The sequence below is a fragment of the Pyxicephalus adspersus genome, chromosome 2 (assembly GCF_032062135.1).
Source record: "Pyxicephalus adspersus chromosome 2, UCB_Pads_2.0, whole genome shotgun sequence".
Lineage (NCBI taxonomy): Eukaryota > Metazoa > Chordata > Amphibia > Anura > Pyxicephalidae > Pyxicephalus > Pyxicephalus adspersus.
This window is the reverse complement of record NC_092859.1, coordinates 28282443-28303757: the sequence shown is the minus strand read 5'-3', so window position 1 is coordinate 28303757 and position 21315 is coordinate 28282443. Positions and strand designations below refer to the sequence as shown.

The 21315-nt window shown below is 38.9% G+C and overlaps 1 protein-coding gene across 2 annotated transcripts; it reads left to right on the top strand.

Moving 5' to 3' along the window:
* Positions 1-1783: 1783 nt before the first annotated feature.
* WDR91 (WD repeat domain 91) lies at positions 1784-21290 on the top strand. 2 transcript variants are annotated; one of them, XM_072400172.1, is made up of 17 exons: positions 1784-1964; positions 2103-2188; positions 3734-3878; positions 5423-5602; positions 6820-7027; positions 8137-8219; positions 8945-9063; positions 9367-9553; positions 10551-10706; positions 11358-11551; positions 12130-12280; positions 12663-12757; positions 13025-13193; positions 14212-14320; positions 16461-16573; positions 16663-16860; positions 17969-21290. In XM_072400172.1, the coding sequence occupies exons 3-17, from the start codon at positions 3756-3758 to the stop codon at positions 18131-18133; spliced, it is 2250 nt and encodes a 749-aa protein (XP_072256273.1). In that variant the 5' UTR covers positions 1784-1964; positions 2103-2188; positions 3734-3755; the 3' UTR covers positions 18134-21290. The 2 variants fall into 2 exon arrangements, with proteins under 2 accessions (XP_072256273.1, XP_072256272.1); XM_072400171.1 differs by lacking the exon at positions 2103-2188.
* Positions 21291-21315: the final 25 nt, after the last annotated feature.

The window sequence follows — 21315 nt, the reverse complement described above, 5'->3', positions numbered from 1 at the left end:
CACTCAATTTTCTGTACCCCCTAAGACTCCTTTTGCTGAACTCCCCTCATTATGGTCATTACATTTCTGTCCAGCCCCCGCCCCTATGATCCTATAGATTTAGGGGTCCACCATACTAATGTTCCTCCCTAATTGTGCCACATTCTGCTGGGCCTTACTGTACACCTCACTGTATGGGGCTGTCATTACTGTACAACTAAAAGTTCCAGCATTGCAGAATGGAAGCTCATTTGATCATGGCCCAGTACAGGAGTCCCGTTTGTCCCCCCATTGATGGTGGCCTTGCTGTACACCACCTCTTGGAGGTTATACTTTTCTGTACGTTCACCTCTATGGGCATTCCATTACTGTGCATCCCCTCCTATGGCACTATAGATTTAGGGGACTACCATACTTATCTTCCCTCTGATATTGTGTCAAATTCTTCTGGGCCTCATATTGCTGCTCCCCCCCTGTTTATTGTACACCACTCCTTATAGCAGTGGTCGCCAACGGGTGGCCAGCGCGAAAATTTTGATGGTCCATGGCTCTGGCTGGTGCACCCCCGTGCGGAGTCAGGAGAAGGACCCCTGCTGGGGACGCAGTGGCCGGAGTGGTCCGCTAGTCCGAAAAGGTTGACCACTGCAATATAGCCCTTTATTTACTATACAGCCCTCTCTAAAAGATAGTCCCACATCTCCTAATGGCTCTACACTAAAGGGAGATTCACCAGAGGGGTTATGTACAGTGAATGAAGGCCCATAGAGAGGGCTGTATAGTAAATTGAGGGCTATGAAGAGGGGGTACAATATAGGGAGTGTACAGCAATATAAGGCTCACCAGAATGTAGTACAATAATGGAGGGAAGCTTAGTGTGGTTGACCCCTAAATCAATAGAACCACAGGAGGGGATGCACAGTAATGGTGGGTGTACAGGAAAGTCTGACCTGGAGGAGGGGGTGTATAGTAATAGGAAAGCCGGTGGAGGAGTCAGGCCGCCATTAGGGGGGACAGGGAGGACTTCTGTACTGGGCCCCAATGAAAAGAGCTTGCCTTTTGCAATGCAGGAACTTTTATATATATTTATAGGAGGGAGCCCCCGGAAGTTTTCTTTTGGGTCCCAGAAACTTCTGATGGCAGCCCTGGAGGGGGTGTATAGTGAAGAGAGGTCTATAGAGTGAGGGGAACAACTGAGAAATGGTATAGTAAGTTTAGTATGATAGACCCCTAAATCTATAGGAACATAGGGGGGCTGCACAGAAATGGATTGACCATGCTAGGGGTGTTCAGGAAAAGGAAACTTAAAAGTGTGTGTGTTATACTGTAAGGTGCAGCTTAATTATTGGTGCCATGTTATTGTTAAAATTGTTATTTTACCCCCATTGTTCTTCCATTTAGAAAAGACTGGCTAATGTATGACACCAACCCCTGCATTCTTTTTATTTATTCAGATAATTGTTTCTGCCTTTAAACTATATCTGGCACCTGTCCTCATATTTTACTCTGTATATGGCTTCCCTGAAATTATTATGCTTGTTACAATACACATGGCTGATCTGGAGATTTATATTCTTATAACTAAACTTTATTTTTTGAAAGAAAATGGTAGTAAATGTAACTTCATGAAGACAAATTCTTCGATTATAAAAATTAGTAAAAAAAAAAAAAAAAAAGAAACATCCAAAATATCCATGCAGCACGAAAACAGTAAGCTGTATTTTGTAAACAACAGCCCTGGACTGTTATAGGAAGCGGTAGAGTAGCGCGACACTGGCAGTCTCGTTTTGGAGCCAAGATGGCGGATGTGAAAAGGCTCTATCTCCTCCATACACTGCTCTCTGCACTGCCTCTATCTAATAGGGGACTTTCACATCCCCTCGTGACCTGCGCGTCCTCGGTGTGTCATGTGACCTCAGCTGCCCGCACTGCACACTGACAGCATCCTGGGGAGTGTGCAGAGAGTGGGGGACATCTGCACGGATCAGGTACCTGGCATGGGGTTATGGGGGTGCAGGTCGGAGAGGGGGTGTCAAGGGGGAGCTATAGCAGCTTTGCTGGACTGACAAGTCTGTCTCTATGCTGTCACAGGGTCTATTGGTGTCCTAATATTAAATTCCATCTAGGTTTCTTAAGAGTGAAAGTGTGAAGTTTCCTGTTTGCTGAGGATAGAGATAAAAGGCGGTGTACTTCTGCTTCCATATATTCCCAGGCATGTAATGTATATACTGTATATGTATGTATACATAATGCAAGCAGATGAATGTGTATTATGCTCTGGGCAGTGCCATGCTAACATTAGCTAACCCAAGGCCTGTGAACTATATTTGCCAGATGAGAATTTTTGTTTTTATGTCCAAATCCTGTTTCCCCCCAAACATGTCTCATGCAAATAATATTTGTTCAAACACCCCACTGACCCTGCCTGAGATTATATATAATATTTTTTAAACCTGATATGTTTCTTTTATTGTATCTGGTGCAATGAAAGTTTTATTTTTGCCCTAAGAAGTCAAAATCATAGGCATGTGGCCACTTTTAGGTGATATATCATGATAATAGTACAGGGCTGCCATTACAGTACAATGCAAAATGTCCAGATTAACATATTATTTACTTGTTATGTTTGCAAGCTCCCTTGCAGGCTTCAACATTGGGTTTAGGATCTGTGCTGCCATAATTGGCCTGGTCAGGGTGATACAAGTTCTGTGTATGTACATAGAGTTCAGTCATCAGATGCTGCAATTGTTCATTACGCTGTGCATGCGCAACTCTGAGTACAGTTTAGGAAGTTTGCAAGGAGGAAGCTAAGAATCTTTTATTGTGTGGAAAAACCTTCCTTCTTGCCATTTTTAAAAAAAGTACATTAAACTTCAACTATGATAGGCTTAAAACATGCATGCAGTGAATAATTGCTTGAAAAATGCCAGAACTCTTTATTCTAGGACCCAGACAGCACTGAAGCAAAAGCATCAGTTTGACAGCCAGAGAATTGGCATTCTCAAAATGTATGTTTAGAAATACCAACCTCCATTATTCTGTCAATCCCCTTAAGCATGCCAGCATTTAGTTACAAGGAGTGCTATGGGGCAATGTGTTGATTTTCCATCTCAGATTACTCATCAGCAGCAGTGGAAGGGCTCATTTCCACATAGGCACTGCAAAAATAAAACACATATTACTGCAATGCATGTTTAACACATTGAATGATTTCTTCTTGATTTGTGTGGACTTTTTCTAAAAGTCAACAGCAACAAGGCTCAACTTTTTATTTGTTAGAATCATCAAGCCACTCAAAGGTTGCTGGATATATGATAACATAAATAAGCCCTATATAACACCCCATCTGTATTCTTGTGATGGTCAAGTCTCCTAGATTGTAAGCTCTCAGGCACAGGGTCTTCTCTTCCTGTGTCTGTATTTGTCTGTCATTTGCAATCCCTATTTAATGCACAGCGCTACCTAATATGTTTGTGCTTTATAAATCCTGTTTAATAATAATTAAGTGCAGTGTTCTCCCTGGCCCCTTTTAGCTGGGTGCACCACCTGACACTTTTCAGTAACCACCTGGCTGTTTTTGGGTGTTTTCCGTCATACCACAAGGTCTGCCACCCGCCTAAAATTTGTTCTCATCCAGCTTACAAAAATTTCTGAGTTGAACACAGAAGTGTATATAATTGCATTAAAAAAGAAAGAAAAGTCAAATATCCCATGTAGACCCTTACCAAGTGTTTTTGTTTGTTTTGGTAACTTCTAGAATAATCTGTACAACCTCTAGGATGACGTCGGCCGTGGAGCGTACAGATGATCTGGTTAGAGAATACCTCACTTTCCGAGGGTTTACCAATACTTTAAAACACTTTGAAGCAGATATTAAGGCTGACAAGGAGAAAGGTTTCCGGGTGAGTTAGAATGTTGTGCTTCTTGTTTGATTTCATTTTTGCTTACACCTCAATTCCTACCTTTTAAGTGATTTATTTGACATGTTTAAATTTTTTGTTCAAATTTTCTATTCATAAAACTGAAATTGGTAGAATTACCAAGCTGACAAAACAGCAAAATGTCAAGTATTTTATTGTTTTTCTATTTTATTTTATTTTTGAATTTAATATTTATATCTGCTGATTGCAGTGTCACAGTGCATTGCAAGTCATTTGTTTCTAGTTTTGAAAAGAGCATGGTAATATTAGAACTGATGTTAAGTCTCTACTTTCTATCTGGGGCTTCATGAATGAAATTCCTCACTTCATGTGAAACTGACCATGTTTTATCAGATTGAAACTAAAGGGAACTCTCCAACAGCAAGAGAAATTTGCAAAAAAAAAAATAGAAGAGGGGAAGGTTAGAACCCTTGTCAGATGTATATTTCTGGCTGTCTCCTGTTGCAGTTTTATCCTCATTTTCTGTCTGGTACATCATGGTCAGTTTGTACAGAAGTGAAAATTAACCTTTTAACAAAGCCCCAGATAGCAGACAAACCTGAAATGTGGTTTTATTTTTCCACACCATATTCAAAACTAGAAAAAAACAATTTGGCATGGCATAATGCTTCATGAAAATGCTACTGCAACATAATGATTGTCTGCAATGCTGGGCAATGCATGATAGTAGGTGCATTACGAAGATGCTTCTGAATGGCATTACAGTGCACCAACACAACAGGTTGAACAGAAGATTATTGGAGAGCTATAGAGATTTAGGTCAAGTTTCCACAACTCTATTCCTCCACCATCCAGTCACATGTTAAGTATTCTTCCACAGGCTAGTCATGTGTTTAGTGTCCTCCCACAAGCTAATCAACTTAAAACTTTGGTATAGAACATTTTTGTTTAGATGTACTTTAGCTAAGTTGATGCTAACCTTACTGTGCAGTATTAATCAAAAGTAAAACCAATCCACTGCAAATAGCTGATAAATTTATGTGTGGGCGAGACCTTACATACCAGTTTTACAACTATAATTTGGCAATAATATTTGTACATATGCCAAATCTGGGTTTTCAGTTTACACTTCCTGTGTGTAACAGCAAACACAAATTAAAAGCCAATCAGAATCAAATTAGATTTAAACTCAATCCCTTAAATTTAATATTAGCTTTAACGTAGTAGTTTTCAGTTATTTTATACATGTGTTTTACAAATGCTGCTTTTAGTAAAAATAATACCAGTTTATTACTGCTTGTGACAACACCTTTTTTTGTTGTTGTTACACTACCTTGTCTTTTTATTGTGGTACTCTGTTGTCTAACTGTCACATAACCCCTGTGGGGACACATAAGGCATCTTCGCCCACACACATGTAGACCGGAGGAGAAGAAAAATGTACAAAACTTGGCAGCTGTTTTTATGTTCAGTGCCTTAGCAAGCTAAATGTCATCAACTTAAGGTTTTTAACACATACTTGTTACAACATTTTTGTACCCTTGTCTGATTTTCCCTTGCATTAGGTGGACAGGATTGTGGAACAGCTGCTGCAGTTTATCCAGAATTATGACTTGAATGGGCTTCTGGATTACTGGGGCTACTTGGAGAGACGCCTGTTCAGTAGATTGGAGGATGTATATCGGCCGACCGTTAACAAGCTGAAGACAAGCCTATTTCGCTATTACCTTGTCTGCACAATACAGGTAGGCACCTTTTACTTGCTGTACATGATGGAGTGATTTCATTATCATTATTGGGATAAGGTGACATTGGATGGGAGTGCTACACATTAGAGTTTTAAACGTTCTTGTTCTATAGTTTTCCTGTTATTGGTGCCAGAGCTGTGAAGTCAAAAGCAGTTATAGGGAACCTGGAATCAGAGTCAGCTCCTAATAAATTTATATTGTAACGAAACAATAAAATATTTTACAATTTTCAGTAGTCATAGAAAAGTGCTCCTCCACTATAGGATTTAGGATCGGTAAGTAGTTGATTACCTAATGTGAAGTCTAGCTGAACTATTATAAATGCTTAAATAAATAAAATGTTTCAAAAACTTATTTGAAGTGTAAACAAGCATAACTACTGTCCGTCAAAGTTGGAGTCAAAGGCTTTATGTACCAACTCCACAAACCTGTATGGCACACAAGAGTTTATATTGGTGTGAAAGGTATCCAATGATAACATTGTGTGATGTTTTCTGAGCAGTAATTTGGCAGGGCATGCACTGAATAGTCAGTGTTTGGTCAAGTGTATGTAAACCCTAATAATGAACTTATTGTCTCTCTTTTTTGTGTTTAAATTCTTTTTAAAGATTGTACCTATTGTAAGGAACATTTCCAGTTAAAGTGAATCAGTCATGGTAACAACAGTAGGGATGTTCCCATATCTGCAACAGCTTTCAGTGCGCCCTGCTTGGCCCTAATGTTAGGGATAGGGCTAAAGTTTTCTTAGGGAAAAAACACCAACACTCGCTGGTAATGAAACCGCATACCTCACTTCCTACAGATTCCAACTGACTGGCTGGTGTTAATCATAGTGATAAGTTAGTAGGGAATAAATGAGGTGGGAAGGAGGTAGAAGGAAAGCTTCAGCAGTACAAGAGAGTGTTGAAACATTTCCAAAATCAGAACATACCAGGTTCTGGGTGAAGAGGGACAGGGAAGAGCTGCTGCAAGAATGTCCAGGTACTTCTAGGTGTCTGCTTTTTTAAACATAACATAGCAAAAAACGAGGACTGAGCTGGAGTTCATTAGATGTTACATACAAGCAGGTAAAGACTCTTCTTCAGCATTGTTTATACCAAAACTAGCCTCTTTTGGGATGGAAATATTTTCATATTCCATCATAGTAACATTTTACCATATTTTTTTTTATAGAACATTGTTATAACTGTTTCTGTGTTGTGATTGCTTTGCAGAGCAGTCGGACAGACAAGGCACATGACTTCTTCCAGAAACAAGCACCAGAGCTACAGAACCAAGCTGAGTGGAAAGAGTGGTTTGCTCTTCCATTCCTGCCCGCTCCTGACGCTAACCCTACGTTCTCCACATACTTTTCCCGGCAGTGGGCGGACACCTTCACCGTATCGCTTCACAACTTTCTGAGTGTCCTCTTCCAGTGCATGCATATCCTTTGTCAGTAAAAAGTTACCGAAAATGAGTCATGGGTGTGCCGCAGTCAGGTCAAATGGCTTGCTGCTTTAAAGTGGAACTCAGTCATAACTTTTATTTTTTGGGGGAAGTGGAAGGCTAGAACGTTTGTCAAGTTTTAATTGGAGAGGGATACTTCTGTATTCTGTATCCCTGTTGGGGAATTTTCCCCCCTCTTCTTTTACCTTGGTGGTATTTTTGTAGCAGAGACAGGAAGGCAGGGGGATTTCCTAAATGAGTAAACAGCAAAAAAAAAAAAAAAAAAAAAAAAAAACAGAAAGCAGTCAGCTCATTAAGGTCTAGAATCAAAACAAAATGCTTTTACTGGAGATCCTTAGCTGGGTAATTGGGGTGGGAGTTCAATTTATCCCACAGGAGCAGACTGTTTGAGGTATGTCACTTGCCTGTGTCAGTATTAAACACAATGCAATGTAAGAGTAAACTTCGTTAGCTGACCTGCTGAGTCTTTTTATTCTATTCAGTCTTGTGATTTATACATTCTTTCTGTGTGGCATGGTCTATTTGTTACACTACTCTCTCTTCATATTCCAGCCTTTTTAGTTTTCTAAGGCCTCTTTCTTTTATTCTTGTATACGGATTTCCACTGATCAGGGAGGTGACACACAAAGATGCAATAATTAATATTGGTTTGGACAACTGGCTACGTATCTTGTTAAGGTGGTTATGTTATGTTAACATTTCCCATATGGGTAGATATTTACATAGATTTCCCATGAATGCTTACTTTTCTTTGTTAATTGATCATTTTTGGTTTTCTTGTATTCGGAGTAATCCCACTTCATTTTGCTCCTTTCTTCCCATCCCCTAAATCTTGCCATTCTCAGAATAATAGATGGATAGAGTAGGAAAAGGTTCAAACTGCTTTGAGAAAGTATTCAAAATAAAGGAACATTGCGGTTAACCCCAAACCACTCTCTTATTTAAAATGCATTTAGTTATACATTAATATAAACAAAGCATTCTTATATGCATAGTCAATAAGTTAAATATTTCAGCTCTTATCTTCTTTATACTCCATAACCACTCATTCTTTCATTATTCGCTTTTTCTTAACCAAGCTGCACCTGTCCCAACTATTCTCAGTTTTGATACTGAGTGCCAGAGAATTTTGCACATCCAGGAAGAGAATGAGGCACTGAGACAGAAGGTCAGTATGTGTGTAGTAATATTGGGAAAGAAATATTTACATGTGCTTGTAGAAGTGCTTCACAAGTTTTTTTTTTTTTGGCGTTGGGTGGCAAGTTGTCACCAGACTTTTAACGCTTTACAGGAGAGCCTTTATCATCATAGTAGAAGTGTTCAAAAATTATCTTATTTCCCCTGTTGCTAAATTCTGATGTTAAAGTTCTCTTTTCTCTCTGTTCCTCTCTCTTGTGCCCTCTTTCATGCCATTGTTCTGTAGTAACATCCCTGTTTTTTCTTAGTGCCCTTGGTCTCTTATGTCTTTCTCTTTTTTTTTTTTTTTTTCCAAATGCTTTATACGCAAACAGTTATTTTTAAACATGTAGGAAGATTTTTGTGCTTAAATTCATTAGTTTTACTTCCTTTAGTAATGGTTCATCACCAATAGCTCAATTTTGACCTACAGTCTGTAGATCTTTGAGTTAAAACTATTGCAGGCATTTCCTGTGATTCATCTCTCGCTGTTTACCTGGGTGCATGACTTTTCACTTTTGTCACTGTAGCTTTCCTGGTATTTGGGCAAATCATCCTCGTAGAGATGAAAGATAACAGGAAAGGATGCTTGTTGTGAACTTACAGTAAATACAAAAATGTTTAAACTTGGTTTCTTTGCTTAAATGCTCTATATACTCACAGAAGCATCAGTTGGTATTAGAATAATAATTGTGAAATGTGTATTTCTGTTTTCAGCTCTTTGCACTTCAGGCAGAGACTCACAGATTGAGAAAAGAAGGTGATGATGGTCCCATGGTACATCACAAGCTTCCTCACTATGTCTCCAAAATGGATCGACTGGGAGACTCTGAACTGTAAGTGAATACAGACGAGGTGGGGGTTAAGTTACACATTTTGTTCTGACATAAACTACTTTACTCTCTCCTGGGCCTTAAATGAGCTCCCATAAATTACCACTGATACACCTTCAGCTGAGCTTAGATCTATATATTCACCTGCCAGCATGTTTTGTCCAAAGTCCTTGGAAAAAAACCTGGGATCCTGGAAAAAATACAAAATATGTAGACAGCATTCATAATCTGAATACTAACCCCTACCAATCTCAAGGTGCTTAAATGATAAAAGCCTTGTTTTTTTTTTTTTTTAATCTTTCTTAGTAACATGGTATCTAGTCAAAGAAATGCTGGCTCAACAGTCCAGTCACAAAAGTCGTCCGGATTCCTCTCCTCCTTGCTCCCGCAGAGTAAAAAGACTACACCATCCAGGCCTCCACCAGCTTCTATATCTTCACCAACACAGAGTTCAGTGACTTTGCCACTCAAGAAGGAGCCAGTGAACAATCAGGTGAGAATGTGGATGTAAATATTGCAGCTCCAAACTTATAAAGAATTTAATGCTGGCGAGGTAGACGGACAATTTTGTTCTTGCAAAAATGAAGGAAGGTTTTAAAGCAATTTACAATTTTCGTTGAAATTGCTGTGTAACTGGGTTTTGTCAAGGTTTTGTGTTTTAGCTGATATGCATAAATACCCTAGTACACGGAGTCTGTAGATTAACTTTCTTCAGCATGGTGCCCTGAGCTGTGGTATCTATAATCTCCAATCTGTTTTGACAGCCAGGGATATGCAGTACTTCCCACCCCTAGCTGTAGGAAAGCATTGTTGCTGACTGGTCCTGGTCTCTACTGTATTCTGGTCATTTAAATTGGCAACCAGCCAGCTTTGCACCCAATCATAGGAAAGGCATGTCAACTGTGAGGTATTGATCATATGGCTTTGTTAGTTAGTGGATGACAATGACAGATGCTAGCTATCAAAAGCAACAAACATTACCAAGTAAAAGCAATATATGTCTTTAATAAAAACAAAATATTAAACAAACTAAATTATTAACTAACCAGTTTTAAAGCTGTTATATTTGCTCTGAGTTCTAGGCAGAGGTCGCAAAAAGAAGTAATTAGTACCGAGAGTAATATCCTATTTGAAGACCATAGTGGCTCATATAGTAGAGGACATTGCTAGAACAAAAGTTTGATTTACTTTTTTTTTTCTAACGTTCAAGTCTACCTCATATAGTAGAGTTTGGGAATCAAAATAGAAATATAGATGTCAGTGCAGAAAATTCACAGGAGAGCAGATGATGTAAATGAGAGCCAATTATTGCGGTGTCCTCTCAAGAGGGGTTAAATGCCTATTCTTTAAATTGGAGTGTTTGGATTTGTAAAAAATAAAGCTACTTAAACAAACTTTTCTCGTTTTAAAAAGTGCAGATTTTTTTTTTTTTTGTTATTGTATCATTTTGCTCAGTATTCAAAAATTATATTTTTTTCTTCTTTTTCTAGGCTCAGAAAACTAAAGAGGTGCTTAGTTTACCCAAGGAGGTAAAGAATGTTCAGAGTGTTCTTGCTGTGCCTAGCGCCAATGATCCTGCTGTAGTGCAACAAAGACAGCGACGGCTGCAGGAAAGAAAGGAGCTCCTCTCTAAGACCCAGTCTCAGGTGTGGAGACATCATCTGTATCTAACTACTTGGTGGCTTCCATTCCATCTGCATCCTAATTCCAAAAAATGACCAATTCCCAGTGATTAATGATGAATATGTTTAATATTTTGTGTCACTGTGTTTTTTAGAGTTTTGGGTTGTGTTCAAGCTAGTTTGAAGAGACGCTCTGCCATGGTGTGTATTTTGTACATATATATCTGCATTTGAAACTGAATCCCCTGTATATATCATGGCTGCACTTTGTGCAAATGGCTTTAAACGTAATAGCTCTTAAAGTGACCTTAACAAACTTAGGTCTTGTTCTGATGAGCTTTGGGCTTGTGGCGATGGCATCAGGTTGAAAGTTCTTCTCAGGTTATTCAAATTTTGTCAGGTGCAGTGACCCCCTTTCCATGTGCATTTGACCTGTGTCAATGTGATTTTTGCATTGTCATAAATTGGTAAGCAAATGTAAATACACTTGAAAAGAACCTCTGTCTTTTGACACAGTAACAGTAACTGCCTCCCAAGGACTCTTATCACATATTTGAAGTTGGGATACAGGAGTTCTGTAAAAGAGTGTTATACAATTGGGAGTGTGTGTGTGAACACTGGTTGTCCTTACATACTCGCATAAGCAATTTAATTTGTACATTTTCATTCTTATAGCAAAGCACAGAAAAGAAGCCTGAGGTGTCAGAAACAGAACCTGAGCTTCGCACTGAAACCCAGCCAGAGCAGATTGATGCATTAATGAAGGGTGTTGGGAGAAATGGTGTAAGAGAAGAAAAACCAGAGCAACCATTTATAGTGCTGAGCCAGGATGAATATGGAGAGCACCACTCATCCATCATGCATTGCAGGTACTGGCTGTGTCCCCCGACCCATCAGATTTCAGTGATAGTTCTTATCATTTTCTGTCTCCTGTTTAAAGAAACTGTACTGTTGAAATTTATCTTTCAGCCTCTTAACTATTTTACCTTTCAGCATTCTACACAACCACTTTTGTGGTTCACGCACTATTCTCTTAAAGTGTATCTCTACTCTACTTTTTTTGCTCCAGTGATGTGATGTCCTCAAGCTACCTGAGCTGCGCACACACAAAAGTTAAATGTGAGCAGTAGTACAAATTGTCAGTAATTTCTACAAAAAAAAAAAAAAATACTGTTCACAATTTTGTAAAAAATGGCTAAATCTGCATGAATGTGTACAGTAGTGTTACCACACAGCATGTGGACTAGACCTTAATGAACTACACTGTGAGAGAAAAATTACAATTTGTTTTCATTTGCCTGAATATTTAGGAGGAGTTACATAAATGAGCATCACAAATCTCTTTATCAAATATTAAAATGCTGGTTCCCCCAGCAGATTATTTTACTTTTGTGTCCTTTGGTTTTATTGTTTCTACATGAGCTGTATATGTGTTTATTTCCCACAGGGTTGACTGCTCAGGAAGACGGGTTGCCAGTTTGGATGTTGATGGTGTTATTAAGGTGTGGTCTATCGATGGCATCATGCAGACCAAGGCTTCTGCTATCTCCAAGTCTGCTCTGTTGTCTTTGGAGTGGGCGACAAAAAGAGATAGACTGGTGAGTGTCAAGTGTAAATGGGTTTTAGGTGCATAAACCCAGTGTTTGTTAGTTGGTTTTCTTTAAAAGGCAGCCAATTCCTCAGAAATACCTGTCCCTAAGCTAAATGTCTCCCAATTAGGGTTTAACTTTAGGGTATCTTTGGCATGTTTATGTATCCAGGTATGGATATTTTAATTCTTTGTTTTTAATTTAAAAGAAACATTGTTCAAGTCAAAACTAATGTTAGTCTTTATTTAAAAGGCAAATAGAAAATACTTAGAGATTTCTGACTCATTCTGCTGTAACACTTCTAGCATTCATTGTCTTCATGTAATATTGCATTTGCTGTTAATTGAGGGCAGCTGCATGGAATATAAATTTTTGACCTTCTTTGATACAGCTTTTACTGGGTAGCGAGGTTGGTACTGTTCGCCTGTATGACACAGAAGCAAAGAAAAACTTGTGTGAGATCAATATTGTTGAAGATATGCCAAGGTTTGTGTTTATTATTTAGTTTTGTATTATTTTTATTTCCTATTATATTACTCATGTGTCCACATTGTGTTCACATTGTGCTGAGCAGCTGTCAGTTGTCACTTCACTTTTGGTTGAAATGATGTGACCTTCTTCTATGTGACATCTATGTACATGGGGGTGCAATGTTACCATATTTAGGTTTGTTGAAAGCTGAACATTTTTGCATGGAAATATTGATCGACTTTTAAAAAAATCATTCCTAAACAGAAATGTTTACCTTTTCAGAATTCTATCTCTGGCCTGCAACCCCAGTGGGACTTCCTTTGTATGTTCAGCGGCAGCAGCATGCTCACCTAGCCACATAGAACCGTCAGTCCCTGGTTTAGGAGAAAATGGGAGCAACCAAGTGCCGGGAAGGTTACTGCTTTGGGATACAAAAACAATGAAGCAACAGGTAAGGCTGTTCCTTTTTCCACTTGAGGTGTTTGGGGAAAAAATGTCATTGTGAAATCACAGGAAAAGTTATTTTAGGCAGATTGGTTGGATAACCCCCATTTTCATAGCTTTATGTTCTACTGTAAATGTCTAAATATGACTGCCCTGTCAAAGGTGTCTAGGACACTTCATAATCTAACAGATATAGTCATATCCTCCTCCTTTTAGCACTACAAGTTAGTGTGAGGATTTTTTCTCAGGAGTGTGGTCATTACTCATCTCTACCAGTGCAGTGCACCGCACTGGGTGACAGTAGTTTCATTCCTTGGAGAAACATTGCCAATTCCTGCAGTACATGGATATTAGGTGGAAGAACCTAGTATGAGTATTAGTATACAGTAGCATTCATATTATTATTCAGGGAAATTTTAAACCATGTTGTAATCAATCAATCAATCAATCAAGTCATTAACTAGATGCCAAGGACAAATTTAGCAATGTCAGAAAATGTCAGTTAAATGAACAACAACGGTTGTATAAAGTTAGTTATTTTCTCTGTATGTTAGGAGATATGATTTTATTCTGTACAATGTTTTATGAAGATAAGTGCCATACTCTGTAGGGGTGTGGTTTTCAGTATTGTTTTTGCTGATAACATGTCTTCTAATTTTTAATATAAATTTTAATTCTGCTTGGGATTACTGTCTGAGCTGACAGTTATCATATGATCAGCAAACCACTCTCATTGTTTCCCAATTATCAGTAGGCACCCTGGCTATCTGTGACAGTTGGGATTTAGAGCAGTCACTATCTTGTAAGCAGCATGAGATAGACTGTCCTGTATCAGTTTCATAGGTTCTTGGCTAAGTAATGAATAACGACATCTCGGGCCTTACCAAAATACATAGCATTGTAGACAAAACTCCTATTTCCGTGAGAAATGGTTTGTTCCCTTTAGGTTGTGCTGCAGTGTCATCTGCTGTTTAGATCTTAGTCTTTGCAGAGTCCACTCACTATATATTCCGTTATTCCTCTAGCTTCAGTTCTCCCTGGATCCCACACCCATTGCTGTGAACTGCACATCCTTCAATCACAACGGCAACTTACTTGTGACAGGGGCTGCAGATGGAGTCATCAGATTGTTTGGTATGTTGTAATAATCTTCTAAACCCAAAGCTGGCCATATGCATCACAATCAAAAAAAAAAAGATGAGCAGTAACCCCGAGCCACGCTTGGGGTAGCTAAACAAATGCAAAACAATGATAAATAGAGCGTTACCTGGTCCGCAGACGCCCTCTCGTATCCTCCAGCTGATGTCCTCTACATCTGATGAGTCACCCGGGTGTTCCCGGTGACGTTGGTGCGTGCGGCCATTGCGTTGGGGGAGTGGCGGGAATTTCAAATTATTTTGTATTGCATTCAATACAAAATAACTATTAAATGCAATACAGTTTAAACTCTGTACATTGTCTTTCATTAAAGTTTATTTTATAGTATAATATAATTGTATGAGTATAATATTTATCTATTTTTTATTAAATGTTTTTAAATGTATTATTTTGACATGATTTTGTATTTCAAACTTTATTATACTCATACTAATATGGTATACTGTAAAATACATTTTATGAAAAACAATGTACCGCTTTTAGACATATAAATCTTGTACAGAATTGAACCGCCCAGGAGGTTAATTTAGTAAAAGGACGGACCTGGTATAAAATATGTTGTAACATAAGGCCATCTTTACTAAACTATTTAAGTAGGGGAAAAAACATTCTAATTACTATGGTAATTAAATTAGTCATACAAACTAAACCCAGAACAGCAGCAGTTAAAAAAAAAAACACTGTTTATGGTGGTGCCTGAAACGCCAGAGAATATAATACAAAATTGGATCCTGTTCTGCTCACTTTGGAACCTGGAAAAGGTCCAGCTTCCAAGTCTCGCAAAAAGAACTTTCCCTGTTCTGCTTTTGTTAAAATCTTAGCCAAAATAATAATTCTTGTTAATTTTGGATAGAGTGGAGAAGAGTTTAAATCCCCATCAGGTTATTTTTTTCTGGGTGCGTTCCAAAGTCAATTTACACAAACCTCCCCTGTTCTGCTTTTGTTAAAATCTATTTCTATACAAAATAATATTTCTTGTTATTTTGAAAGAACAGCATTTGAATAACCTCTCCTCTAAGTAAAGGTAATTTTTATCTTTAAGGGACCACCTGAACTTTTATCCAGGTTGCATGTTATCCCAGGTCACCAGATCTTTAAAGGGGAAAACATCCCCAGTGGAGATACAGACAGTGATAACCTAACGGAGGGCCTGGAACTTTCATTCACCATCCCAAAAAAATGTTGCCTTTCCGTACTCTTAAAAATCAATAGACTGCAGATTCTACTTCTAAAAATCTTCTGACCTGTTTGTCTATAAACAGATGATGTTTCTTTATCGGATTACATCATTCTATTAGAAATGCCACTCTCTTAGTGGAAGAGGTATCTAAAGAGGTCTGACAACCCCTCTTCTTGCTGTTTCTCCATTCCTTTCTTGTTGAGCTCCTATGCATCCAAGTCTGGATAAGAGTTCATTAACCCCAACTTGTTATTAAAAAACTTTAAATGTGAGACACCCTTGATTTTCAAACTGTCTTTGGTATTCCTTTTTTATTTCTTTTTATATTTAGGGCTTTGAAAAGCAGTTCCGCATACCAAACATCAATATCTACCACCTCCATCTTTGTTTCTTCTACTGTCATGGATAGCCTGGTTTACCCATCTACTTCAGGGTTACTTCTCTAGAAAGATGGTATTGCACTGCACTGGACTGACAGGTTCTAAAGTTTGATAGGTACCTTCCAAATTGATCCTTACCCCTCTTGTTCAGGGGGTCCTGTCAGTAAGTATGGTAAACTGGAACCAGGGACAGTTTTCCATACTAGTTTCCCTTCAGTTTACATCCAGTTCATTGAATGATCTCTAGGCAAAACCTCATCTTCCACTACCCCCTTAAGAATTCAGCCTGTTGTCAGCCTGCCAATGTGCCCAAACTAGATGATTCCCATCGCCTGCAGTCTTTGGGAAACCCAAGGGAGTGTCTATGTCATTCTGGTAAGTAAAAGGGACATTTAGGTAAGTTTTTTTTTTTTTTTTTTTAGGTTTATGCTAGCAATTAGTGGGAAGTGAGGTGTGAAAGTGCAGGGAAAGCCTGAAGGTTATCTTTAATGTAATTTATGTTAAGGAGTAGCTTTGTTGCTAACGCAATGTGATTGCCTTTTATTTCCCCACAAAGACATGCAGCAGCATCAGTGTGCCATGAGCTGGTACGCACACAAGGGGGAGGTTTATTCCGTTGACTTCAGCTATGATGAGAATGCTGTGTACAGCATTGGAGAGGATGGGAAGGTGAGTGTTGGCTATGAGATTTACAGGACATAATACAGATTTTGTGGTAGTACTGTTCACCTATTTGATATTTTCTTTTTGTCTTCCAGTTTATCCAGTGGAACATTCATAAAAGTGGTCAGAAAGTGTCAGAATATTCATTGCCCCCAGATGCCACTGGCCCCTTCATGCTGTCTGGTTATAGTGGCTATAAGCAAGTACAGTTTCCACGGGGCAGGCTTTTTGCTTTTGATTCAGAAGGCAATTACATGCTTACCTGCTCAAGCAACGGAGGAGTTATATATAAAGTGAGTTTCGTTTGCATTATTCTCATGTTTTATTCATTGGAACTCTCTCTAAATAAATGTAACCTGCCATGTTAAAAACTAGAGAACCGGCCTTTACTCTTTTGCAAAGCTACCATCTGGTTTTCTGTTTACACATTCTGTACATGTTCTTCCACATTGATGTTTTGGCTTCATTGTATGCAAGCTTGGATCTCCAATACCTTTTAGATGGATGTTTGTGTTACAAGCAGTCCCCAGTTTTCTGTTAATTTTTGTTTGAAATTATTGGCAGTTCAGTTGCCTACTCCTCGTTTGAGTGCTTTTGGATACCTTGAAGGTCAATAACTCCCTGCGCCCCTCAATGGAAAAAAAATATTTTTTTTTGTTCTGCTGTTAGGAAATGTTTCACACATGCACACCCTTCCTTGCACCTGCCTCACTTGTGCACATAACATCTGCCAAACAGCCTCCGCAGTCCTCTTTTGCACATATTACATCCTTCATACTCTGCACTACTTTTTTAAATGCACAGTACTGCCCCTATTGTAGTCGAGGGTCCTGTCCTGAACAGCCAGATGACCATTATACCCCACATGTTGCCCCTTGTACATCCTTTACATTCCTCTGTACATGGTCATTTCCTCCACAGTCTTCTGAAAATACTGCTCCTCTTCTCTTTTTACCCTGTGTACATTTTTCTGCACATACTGCCCCTTTCTCCCACTCTCCCACTCTGCACTCCTGTTTTGCACATGTTGCCATTATTCATGTCCTCTATATTACTCTCCTGTGCTTAGCCAAGCCAGCGTCATAACTTCACCACTATTTTTCTGTACATACAGCCCATGTCATATCCTTCTTTATCCTTTCCCACACTTACTGTTCTCATTGTACTTTGTGCACTGCCCACTGTAATACACTCCTCTCATACATAACTTCACATCTCATACATAACTTCTACATTCCTATCCTACACAAACTACCGCAATCATATTCTCTGCACACACTTCTAACCTGCCTCCCCCCTGCAGTTCTTTTCTGGACAAACTTCCCAATAACCTCCAATATATACAAATAATTGTACATTGAAAACTAATTCATTAACCTTATTTTTTTCTCTCTGTTTCAGCTCAACAGTGATGGTAGTACATTAGAGAACTGCCTGTCCTTGGGTGGACATCGAGCCCCTGTCGTCACAGTGGACTGGAGCACAGCAGTGGAATGCGGCACTTGCCTAACGGCCTCAATGGATGGGAAAATCAGACTGACCACTTTACTGGCTCAGAAATCCTAACTCGGCATCTAAGACTGATGTTATTTTGTATCTGAGGAGGAAATTGAATTTCAACCCTAGCTAAAAAAACTTTTGGCCTTGCTGCAATCTCTCAACATGTTAAATGTAGCAGGACAGATGTCATACATTCCAGCATGGGCAGAAATTTGCCAGTATTATTGGACTTCGGACAGAAAGACTGTTCTTGTTCCCCGAATCGACCAATCTCTTTTTTTTCTTTTTTTTTCCTACCCTTTAGCATTAGTATTATGGAAATAATATTATGATTGGCTGCTATGGGCTAAAAGTAAATATGTATTTTTCCCTCAAATACTTTTCATGTTCAGGTGCAATACAACGTAAACTTACTAACTAAACTTAGCAGGTTTAGGATTATCAGTTCACTCAGTGTTTTAGTTACATACAAATACTCCCCAAATCAGTGGATTTTTGGTCAGTGGATAGTTTGTAGGATAAACCTACTAAAGCAGATATAATGTTTCATCCATGGGAGAAGACTGGACTGGTTTCTTCTTGCTCAGCATTTGTTTCCCAGCTTTGCCCCCATGTTTAGTACTATGAAGCAAGTTCTTGTCTTACCCATGCTTGACAAGTTTATTTCTAATATGGAGAGTGCAGCAGGACAAGTGAGCTTCAGAAGAGGTGCAGGGCTAGAAATCCATGTTCTAGAGAAATACTTTATAGGAAAGCAGTTGATAACTCGGCCTAGCACTGTTTAACTAGTCCTGAAATGATCAGTAAGAGGAGAGTTAAATAGATTACCTTTTTCCTAAGGTGGAGATGTGTGAGCATCCCTTACTAGACATGATAAATAAAGTTCCAACAGTTATTACAAATGCAAATAATTTGCATCACTAGTGTAAGTAGTTAGCACAGGGCTTCCTGTAGGTCCTGCCTACCTATGCCTCAATCCTTTTGGTGGGCAAATCTCCAGAAGCCTTTGCAGCCTGTTCTGAACTTCCCCTTCCTAGCCCTTAATACAGGTGCTTTACCATCACAGCCTCCCTATGGATGGGTGGTTTTAGCTTGGCCTTTACGTTGCTTCTGTGCACAGCAAAACTTATGTTCAAAGAGCACTAACCTGTAAAAACCATTCGGCATCATCTTTCTTGTATTGTCTCCTTTTTTGAGAAGACATTATCTAGAAAGTAAGACTTTACTACAAGGCATGTAGGTTACCATTGCTGATCTACCTCTTGAAATGTTACTTACCTGGCTGGCTTTGGTTTCAGTAATTGTTGCTGATGCAGGACCAAAATGTGAAGTCATAACTCCCAATCTGCATACCTGTACTGTAGCCATTGAATCAAATCAAGAGGCAGATAAGTGGCTTTTTATCTGAAGGATACATCACTGTATGCCACTGTATTCAGTTTCCTGTTGAAGTGGACCTGTGTTTGGATGTGTACTTTACCCTACCCTACCTGCGTGTGAGGAGGAGTCTGTAGGTGTCAGCATCTTCTGCCCACTTCCTTCAATGCATTGCTCATATGGTTATTACAATGGCCTTATTCCATTGTAGGAATGTGCCTGAGATCTGTCCTGCAAACAACAGAAATTTGCAGACAGGTCAGAGCACAAATACTCACTGCCGTACTTGGTTCTATCAGTTTATTGTACACATGCAAATCTCAGCTTTACTTTTAACAAAACCTGGAAGACAAGGTTACTTAAATGTCCTATTTAGCAAATTTTGTACTCACAGCCTGTTTTTGTATTCTAAACTCTTTATTTCTGTTACTTGACTTGAATGTGCAGCCCAGAGTTAGATCCAGTACCCAGGTATCAGTGTTTAGTAGCAGACTTGGTCCGACATGCCCTCCTCTCCTCTTCTTTGTGTGGGGTGTGCCTGTTACTCAGCTCTACTAGTGCAGTACTGAAGGGCAGTATGGGAGTCAGCATTTTCACCATTAGTAATAAGTATTTTAAGCTAAAAGCATTTACAAATCATCACAAATGGGCGTACAGGACCACACAAAGCATACAAATCTAGGGCTTCACTGTGTTATAAATGGGAGGTATGGTATAGGTGCCTTCAGATAATCCATTAAGTTTAGTGAGTGAAGCAAATGTATATGACTATAGTGATGTGTAAAATTTGGCATGCATAGCCCATCAAAAATCATGTTTCACAAAAATAATGTGGCACTTGTAGTTGAAGGGATCATGTAATTAATAAGAGCCACTGAGCATCACCGTAACCCTATGCACTGCTTTGCAAGAATAAATAGATTTACCATCACCTGCAACACAAAGCTCTCGTAGGGCTGCAATAGCATTTGTGACCATTGCATAATTCTTGTTAATGGATATCTAAAGCCCAAAGTTTGGAATGGTTAAAATGTCTTTATTGTCCTGTAACTTTCTCTTCTAGCTGTCCCCTTTGGAAGATATCCTCTTTCTGTTGTGGTGACAAATGTAGTGAATAAAGGGTATATATAGGGTAAATCCATCTACCTAGGCCATAGAAATAACCTGAAATATGCGCTAGGACTTCTGGTCTTTACCAGTAAACCAAATTCTTTGCAGAAATAAGCAGGTTGGGTGTAGGTGTTGGCACTGCCAGTGTCAGGGAAACATTTGCCTGACTTTGCTCCAGCCCTCCATAAGCTGTCACTATATTGTGGAGCAGCAGGCAGAGGTTGTTCTTCCATATAAATGCAAAATTCTGAATCATCTCTGCTACTTTCACCTTGAGAACCTCCTTAAGTTTGGTCAGCCCAGTGAAATGGTGCTTTTCTTCCTCTGGCAAAACATAAAACAGATTTACCACACAAACAATAAAGTGTTAGCAAACAATAATACCATCCAGACAATGGTGCTTTGCTATATGAATGGAGTTACTTATAAATGGGCAGAGCTAACATGTATTTTTAGTTCTCAGAAAACTGCAAGGTCTTTGTCTAAGGTCATGCTGCCACTTGTAGTCCCTCGGCATCGGCTGTTTTATAACTACCTTCTAATTCCACCTTCATGAACTGCAATAGATTTCTACATTGTGCATTTGATACTTTATTTAGATAGATAAACCGCAAAAGTGTTTTATTTAACATTTTCATTTTATTTTTTTCCATGACATGAAAAGCTATTTTTCAACACTTACATCAACCGATTGTAACATGTTCTCGCATTAAACATGGCTGCTTCCTAGCCAGTGTACACGTGTCTGTGATCCTTTCTTG

Bases quoted from the DNA above. Each gene is read 5' to 3' on its own strand.
- WDR91 (XM_072400171.1), top strand. From the start codon at position 3,756: ATGACGTCGGCCGTGGAGCGTACAGATGATCTGGTTAGAGAATACCTC. The intron at 8,220-8,944 runs GTCAGTATGTGT...TTCTGTTTTCAG, and splicing joins ATGAGGCACTGAGACAGAAG to CTCTTTGCACTTCAGGCAGA. The intron at 10,707-11,357 runs GTGTGGAGACAT...TCATTCTTATAG, and splicing joins TCTCTAAGACCCAGTCTCAG to CAAAGCACAGAAAAGAAGCC.